This window comes from Nymphaea colorata, chromosome 5 (genome assembly GCF_008831285.2).
Source record: "Nymphaea colorata isolate Beijing-Zhang1983 chromosome 5, ASM883128v2, whole genome shotgun sequence".
In the NCBI taxonomy this organism is placed as follows: Eukaryota; Viridiplantae; Streptophyta; class Magnoliopsida; order Nymphaeales; family Nymphaeaceae; genus Nymphaea; species Nymphaea colorata.
In genome coordinates, this window is record NC_045142.1 from 5,614,264 (window position 1) to 5,623,251 (window position 8,988).

General features: G+C 38.8%; 1 protein-coding gene across 1 annotated transcript; it reads right to left on the bottom strand.

The window, feature by feature from the left end:
- Window positions 1–1,427: 1,427 nt before the first annotated feature.
- LOC116254957 (WUSCHEL-related homeobox 3-like) lies at window positions 1,428–2,521 on the bottom strand. Its single transcript, XM_031630636.2, has 2 exons — window positions 2,043–2,521; window positions 1,428–1,951 (listed from the first exon to the last, which is right to left on the bottom strand). Exons 1-2 carry the CDS (start codon window positions 2,355–2,357, stop codon window positions 1,682–1,684), a joined length of 585 nt encoding a protein of 194 aa, XP_031486496.1. The 5' UTR covers window positions 2,358–2,521; the 3' UTR covers window positions 1,428–1,681.
- Between the last annotated feature and the right edge of the window lie 6,467 nt (window positions 2,522–8,988).

Genomic DNA, 8,988 nt, shown 5'->3' on the forward strand with positions numbered 1-8,988 from the left:
TACATACTTCTTAACACTCCTCCCTCTCACTGCTCACTCTCTTCCACCTTTGCCTCTTTTTCCTATTTACAGATCAGGTAGTTCTACTTCTACCTGTTGAGCATGTTTATATATTTGCAAATGTATATTGGCAGATTTATATATCGTTTAGCACGGTTTATTTGCCTTTACTTGTTTGACGTGTACCCGTAGAAAGAGATGAAGGATCTAAACTAAGGAAACTCATATATATATATATATATATATATATATATATATATATATATATATATATATATATATATATATATATATATATATATATATATATATATATATATATGCAACATCTAGGTGGTTTAGTCATTTTCAAATCGGTCTCCACTATAAACTTAGAAGTTTCTAGTTTATAAGTTTAATAAAAGAAGAAGATCACAAATATGTGATACACAAGTTGGATTATGTCTTTCAAATCTAAAATCAGTTCTCTAAAATCGTCATAAAATCCTCTTCATGCAATCAGACCTCTTGAATTGGGCACTGCTAGTTTATTTATACAACTGGATGTCAAAAACCCGTTGAGATCCAAGTAAACAAGCCACAAAGCCATAAATAATGGTTATATATATATATAAAAGAAGAATAAGTTGTCAAATTCTTGCAGATAAGATTTCCTTGGACCCATAGTTGGGAATGAAAGCATATCTTAAGTTAATCTACCACGACAGAAGTGTAATTTCATCAACGTACGTAACATGATGATGTAAACAAGAGAGAGAGAGAGAGAGAGATTCCGATGCATAACTCATAGGGTGCACGTGAAGCTTATCAATGAGATCAGCAGCAGCGACACTTTTCTCTCTCCCCCTCTTTCTTTCTCTCTCTAGATCTCTCTCTCTCTCTAGGAAAAGTAAAAAGATCAATCAGCAGGAGGGGGACCTGGTCGGTGTACAGTTCCTCAACCTTCCCCCTTAATTGCATGTCCAAGATCGGCACGGGGAGACAGTACCAGTCCCACAGAACAGAATTTTCCGCTACTGTTCCCCTTCCTTCTATGATATAATACACATTCATCTCTCTCTCTCTCTCTTTTTCTCTCTCTTCAATAGCCGCCCCTGCAAAGTTTATGCAGACTGCCAACTTAACCGGTTGACTCTATGGTACTGGAATTTTGGCTTCACTATTCCAAGTTTCTCGCTCTAAAGTATAACATTTAACAACACTTCCTCTCCCTCTCGCTCTCTCTCACGTCTCCTCCTAGAACCGATCGATAATATACTAAAGATTGCATCAGCCCTAAACTTGAATCCACAGGCTGCTTGTTTCAATCTTTGAGCGTTTAAAGAATTATTCTCAACTTTGCATGAAGCATGATGACCTGTTCTTCGCTACGTGGATCACATCCTTCTTTTTTTCTTTTTTTGACTATCCCATCATTTGATTGGACATTTTGACGATACAAAGATATTTAATATATATTTATATGTCATATAGAATTACTGAGAAGGACAGCGTTTTCACATTCTCACACAGAGAGAGAAAAGAAAAAAAGAGAGAAAAAGGAAAAGAACATGAAAGATACAGAGATCTTCATGGTGTTGTGGGGAGCAGTGAAAACGGCGAGGCGGTTCTAGTCACGAGGACAGGAGAAGTATCCGTAAAGAGATAGAGCGGAGGTGGAGAGTTGTGATGAGGACATGTTTCATTCATCGGTTTTGGAAGAAGAGCATTCCGTGGTGGTGCTGGTGGGGCTGTTGGTGGCCGTCTTCTCGTCTTTCAGACCGGTGCTGGTGACGGGGAAGAGCTCCAAGGTCTGCAATGGCCGGCAGCAACTGGGAGGGCTCAGCTCCAGCATCACCCACTCGTGGATCCCGCCAGCTCCGCCGGCTGCGGCTGCGGCGGCAGGATTCCTCATCTCCTCAACCTCAGGAGTTGCCACCTTGCACATGAAGTTCATTGCTCTGCTACCTTCCTGCAGAACGACCCAGAATTATGGAATGAGAGACTGAGCCAGCGAAAGAGAGATAGAGAGAGAGCGAGAGAGAGAAAGAGAGAGGAAGTACTTGTTGGTGGTGAAAGAAATACTGGTGGGGCTGCATGTGAAGGCCTGCGGCGCCGTCTCTTGCTCTGTCGAGGAGATACTGGTGCTGGAGCTCCTTCATCATTCTCTTTCTGAGCTTCTGCCTCTCTCTGGCCTTGTGGTTCTGGAACCAGTAGAACACGTTCTTGCCCTCGATCTTGCCGTAGAAGGAGAGGTGAGCGGTTATCTGCTGAATTTGCGACGCTTTAGGAGTGCGTATGCCTGCTCTGTACATGTCTTCCAAGATCATCAGCTGCTGTGGTGTTGGGCACCACCTGGTAGACATCGGCTGAGGCATTCTCTCTCTCTCTCTCTCTTTCTCTTTCTCTCTGCCAGTAATGGTGCTGTGAACAATGGTGGTGGTGGGAGAGGGAGGAAGAGAAGGGAATTGTGTGATTTGGAGCGTGGAGGAAGGAAGACGATCGGCAGGGAGACAGAACGGATGGTTAAAGCGACTGTGAGGAGCAGTAGGGGGAGAGGGAGGCTTAAAATAAGGAAAAGGGAGGAGGAAGGGAGCTTCTATTTACTGCAGAAGATCATTTAATGTTGAGAGAGAAAGAGAGGGGGAGGGATTCTGGCATTTGTTATCAGAAGAAGAAATTGGAAAACAAAAATTTATGACGCCTACGTTTTTGTATGAGGTTTTTGCACAGACAGAGAGAAGAGAGAGAGAGACTTGTGAAGTTTTTGCCTTGGTGGCTTGATGAGGTTGCTTGCTCGACTAAGTGATCACTCTCTCCCTCCTCTCTCTCTCTCTCTCTCTCTCTCTCTCGATACTGCATTCACTTGAGTAGTAAATAATTGGTTGATGCTGACGGCATCATTCTAACCCAACAAGGAATTCAGCCCCATATATATATATATATATATATATATATATATATGATCATGCTAAGAAATAAAATTTTTTATTTTCCATTGCCAAAAATTGTTGTAATAAATGCACTAGCAACTATTTTTGTTTGGTCAGATTTGTTAAGGTTTTACCAATGTTTTTTGGGATTCTTAGCGAGGAAAAAATAAAAAATTCCTCTAACAACACTTGGTTATAATATATATATATATATATATCTTAATCAAAATTCATAAAGTGCTATGAAGTGAAAAAAGTATAAGAAATTAAAATGGCGAGCATTTGGATTACATCAAACTTAGTTTTGATAGCATCCAACATTCCAGCTGTTTGATTGTTAGATTCGTCTAATTTATTTTCTTCTCTATCACACACACATGCACACACATGACGGCTCCTTGGGGATATTATACACCAAATCAAATCAATTTCCTAAATTAAGTGACATCAATGTACTTAACATTGATAAACACGCTAAATATAGTTCTTCAATTAACTATTTGAATTGCCATATACCAAAAACAAACTATTGCCAATCAACTTCTCTTACAAAACAGATTTGTTCCAAGTTTTATTCTCATGGGCCTAAAAATATTATGATTTTATTTGCATATATGCTGAAGAACAAGATGAACAGGTTAAACAGTATGACGGCAGAGGTACACTACACTTTTGGGGAATGTGAAGGAGATGGTGTTCAAATATTTCTTGGGATCACTAGCGTGGCGATATTGACTTATTAAATTTTCAAAACAGACAAAAAAATTCGTAGCGTCTCTTTAAATTTCGCACTTATTTCCATTTATTGTGTTTGGATACATGTCAAATATATAGATTGTAGAAACCACAAAAAGTGGCACATATAGAGGAACATTTATTAACCTTTATTTCATAGTTTTATAAAATAGTACGAAAAATAAAAAAGGAATTTTCTATTTTTTGTTTTATTAAAAAAAATTAAAGTATATTTGGATGCCAGTTTTGTGCTAGCTGAAGAAAAGTATTGTTTCGAAAGAAAACTTCTGACACATTTAAACTAAGAGAAATTTGCAAATAACTGTTGAACTCTTGAGGCATTTAGTTGGACCACTTTATGTATCAGAAACTACATATAGCCACTTAAATTTATGAGATCATTCACAAACCATGGTTCATGAATGAAAAACGTTGAAATCTACCAATAAAAACTATTTTACCCTTTCAAAAAGGTACTTAAAATCGTAGCCTCATTTTTTTAAAGACACTTTCACCACTATTCAAAAGACCAGACCAAAAAAAAAGAATTGTGGATTGCGATAAAAAGTGCTGAGAAATCCTTACTTTAAAAGTGTTTTATATATATAAAGGAACAGAAGGTCTTTTAATCGAGTTCAAATGTTTGTAACTTATGAAGAGCATCTTTGTGAATTATTATATAAATTTAATCAGTTATTTATAATTTTTGAAACATTAGGTGGTTCAGAACATGTACAACACAAAAAATCGAGCATCTCTGCAAATGCACAAAAGATCGCTTTTCCATGTACCATGTCGATATTTTTCTGATACAGCCATGACTTTCGAAAATTTATCGTTTTTCCCCCTTATTGGTAGTTTCTCGATAAAGATTTGTTACAACTATATCTTGAACTTTAATGTAACATTCAGCTGAGTTTGCTTGTGGATTCTTAAAAGCATGATCATATTCAAAGATCTTGTAGCGTTTGATATAATTAGAAATTAAAGATGACATGAGAAACTCTGAAATGCTACATTTACTGCTTTTACTTCACTATGAAATGCTCTTTTACAATAAGCAGATTCATATTATGATACTATGCAACTTTGTTCATTTGTCTTTCTCATGCTATTATTACGTGCATTATGAGGCCAACAAAACTTCCAATTCTTGCATGGAAACGTTATCTATTACTACTTTAAAGACAATTAAGGTTTTAAGTTCATTCATGAGTAATCGAGGATTAAAATTAATTGAAGTCGGTCCGGCCATTCAAACCCGAGCCCAAGCCAGGACCAATTAAATCATAATAAAATATTATATTTATATATAAAAATTAACAAAATAAATATAAAAAAAACATTAGCGGGCCCACCCGGGCTTACTGGGCCCAGCCGGGCCGGCCCGATAAGGAATCGAGCTGGTTCGGTACCCTTTTTTGAGCCCTGGTCCGGGCCCGAGTCAGGCCATGTACCGGGTACCCGGTGGCGGCTCGGCCCAGTGCCCAGCCTTAGACAAGGGGCCTGCTACTTGGTTTATGTAAACACAAAAATCTCAGGTTAAGTGGCTTGTCTTGACCTAACTTAAACTCCAGTCCAGGTAAAGCTCGATCGGGCGTAGACAGACCAAACCTTCTTGATTTGTGGAGGACTCAGGCAGGCACACTTGCATATTATCTTATTTCCTCCAAGGTCTACAAAGGATACCCACTTGTGTCTTATGCGCGGGGTGCACAACGAGGGGCAGAGCCAGAAATTTTTAGTGAAGATAGCCGTATTAAAGTTTCTAAATTTTGATTAGGGCCGAAATACCATTTTTCAAAATTTTTATATAAAACAAGTGAAACTTTTTTAAAGTTTACATGTAATTTTTTTTTAAAAAAAATTGAGGTGGGGCTAGAGCCCATGCTGGCCCCCCTTGGCTCTGCCTCTGTGCACAACAAACTGAGCGAACTTGGGCTCAACTCAAACTCACTCGTAAAAGCCCGACACTATATGGTTGGGTCGAGCTTGAGCCGATTACGTGGAGTTAGACTCAAGCTCGAGTTTTTGAAGTTAAGTCGAGCTCAACCTGGCTCGTGTGCAACTCTACTTATGGGCATAAGAGGCGACTAAACGAAGGCTCTCCCCACCCCCATTGACACTCAATAACGCCGTTCCCTTATAATCTTCTCCGGCAATGAATGCACCTGATCTTTTAATGGATTCTCTAGTCGGTTCAGGTGATCATCAATTTTTGACATATACCCTGATTGAAATTGCAAGAAAAAGTTCAAAATTAATAAGCTCTTGATTTCGCCAACTCCGAGTAATTAAGATTAGGCAACATGGGATTAGTTGTTGACAATAATAGATATATCTTATGTAAATCCGATTCATTTAAATCCTTTAAGGGGCATTTGATAACTTTCAAAATTAAAGTTGTGGGGTATATGAAGGGATGGAATTTGACCAGTTGACCCGGGCTGACCTTGATAGGGCCTACCCGGTCGAGCCTGGCTTGAACTCAGCTCCTTAAGAAGTATGTCAGTTGCTCGACCCAGCCCGCGCTGGCTCGGTTATTTGAATCCTTGGCCAAGTTTGGTCTTTAGATTTTAGATGCTGAGCTCAGGTCCGGCCATGATGAGTTGGTCACTGCATTACTGCCAGTAGGACCCCAAAAATTTTGTGAGAAATAATCCGGACCATTTTTCTTTTAAGCAAATTTAAAGGGAGCAGTGTAAAACCCGTGTCCGAACTCACGGAGAGGGACGGATCCAAAGAGGGGCAAGCAGGGGCCGCCCTGATTTTTTTTAAAATAAATTTTTACTTTATAAAATTTTTAAATATTTCCATTCGGCCTTGGTACAAAGTACTGAAACTGTATAATTGACCTCCTAATAACAGAAAGAGAAGCTCACATAGCATGAACACGGATCCGATTGGTTCGGATCCAAATCCAGATCCATAAATTGTGTAATGTGGAAAGCTTGCTTGTCACCTCATTTTATGTCCAAATCCAAAAGAAGAAAGGATATTTACAACAATGTGTCAGTCCTTCATGCCATGTACTGAAATCCAATTGGGTTTGGATCCAAATCCAGATCCATAAATTGGGTTTATTGAAAACCTGCTTGTCAAGTCATTCCATTCCCAAAAGAAGAAAAGTGATGGCCAATAATGGGTCAACATTGAGACTTTCTAAACCCTAAGTTACAGTACTGGAACCAACTCAAGTTCACACCTGAAATCCCCCTCTTGGAGTTAACACAGCAGCTTTTTGCTTCATTAAATTGTTGACAAGAAGGTTTATAAAAGCAATGGGAATTTAATTTGTTAATAAAGAGAAAACGGCTAATGGCAGGAGAGGATTCTGATTGACTTGGGACTTTTTTTTTTTTTGGGGAGAAGCCAGTTTTTTTTTAACTCACTTAATATATTATTTGTTTACTTTGAACTCCAAGAGCTTCTTGGCCTTGAGGCTCCTAAAAGTTCGATCGTCAGTTTGATTCCTGTGAATGCTAATCATATGAAGTTCTGCAATAAAACAGTGTACCACTTGCCACCCAAGTTCCAACGCAGCTCTCGACATCAACAACCAGAGAAGTGGATTTACCATCCAGTTTCAGTGTAGCTCTCGACCTCAGCAACTTGAGAAGAGGGTTTGCACTCTGTTAGGTCTTCAAAGCCCTAAATTTCAAAAGTTTGATCATCTTTTTAATTCGTGTGAATTCTATTCATATGAAGTCCCGCAATGCAAACAGTGGATTTGTCGTATTTTAGTTTTCCTCTTGTTAGGTTTTCAAAACAGAAACTCCAAAACTTTTTGGGGATGTTGTCAATTGGAATCAGTGGATAATTAATGCCTTGATATGAGGCGTCACCAACTTATCGGAGAAAGACATCCAGAAAAAAAAAGGTGGAAAGCAGCGCAGTTCAACTTGTTCAAGAGATTTTCATCCTTTACATGCTTGGATTTCTTTAAATTAATTACTTCTTGCATTGATTTTTCATTGTTAATTATGAAGTGATGTCTTACTGTCCCGCTTCTTTTCCTTTCATTATTATTGTGCCGGTGGCTTCATATGACAACTTAATTTAATTCCGGTGCAATTACTTAAGATCTCTCTCATCAAAATCACCCTGAATCCGCCATTAACGAGTGCCACATTTCATTTTTTATTTTTTTTTATATGTTCTTCGTTTATTTTTAAAATATTTCCCACCGAGACGGTATATGGCCCGATTAGCGAATCGGCAGGCTCAATGATTCGGTTCATGAATTGATTTTGACACGACAGATGATGTATCGACAGACATGCACTTTTAATTCTTGCTAATTTAAAATAGTTTAAGTATTTAAAAATTGATTTTAAAAATAAAATGGGAAATAGGAACGTCATATCTGCCTTTTTTTTGGGAAAAAGAATCTAATAAAAAAATAACTAGTAAAAAAATAACTGAAGAAGAAGGAGACGATCTGATGGGAGGGGATGGCGATGGAGTGATCACATCAGACCTGCAAAACCCCATTTAAATTGTCATGACTTCTCCACTCACTTCCACCACAAACACGTGACCAACGTCCCGTCTCCTTCCACGCAACTTTGACTTAATGACTTCTGTCCCCGAGAAAAAACAGAAATAAAGAAAAAAAAATGACGGAAAAACATTTCCGGGGAATAATTTTCCACCCTTGTGACCCAAACACGGTTACCATTTTTTGTCAGGCTTTGCCTTTTTGTAGAACTTCAGGACCGTCGTGTTGAACTAAGTTTGTTTGAAGAGCCGGTTCAACACTCGGAACTTTTACCTAACTCACTGACAAAAGTCACAAGCATAGCATGCGCGGCCGGCCGTTCTAGAGAGGACCATGCGGTCGATTGAAAAACTTTTCATAAGAAAATGTGGCAGGCCGGCGGACCCATGGTGGACCCTTTTTCCCTCAGGCAAAGGCGGCGTTTTCCCGTGAAAACTAGGTGGAGGAGGAGCCCATGGCCCATATGCGTGAATATAAGTGGGGAGACCGGTGGACCCTGTGTCTCCGCTCACGTCGCTGTCGTTTGGTCGTTGGAATCAAGCCTTCCTTCCGTCACCGGAGATAGCTAGGGACGGGGACTTGGAGTAAATGTTGTATTGTTGTGCATACCTTGGGTTTCATTTAATATTAATATTTATCGGTTTCATTTATATATTAGCATGGTCGTTAATATTTGTGATATCTTGATATATTGTGGTGGTGTTGTCACAAAAATATGTCAAGAAAAAGTCATCATAGTTTGGGGAAAGTTTAGGTAAAAACATTGATGTCATTGTGAGTGTAGCAAGGTTTTCTGCATCAAGAATAGATTCTCTTGTTTTTAGTAAAACCTTGGATACT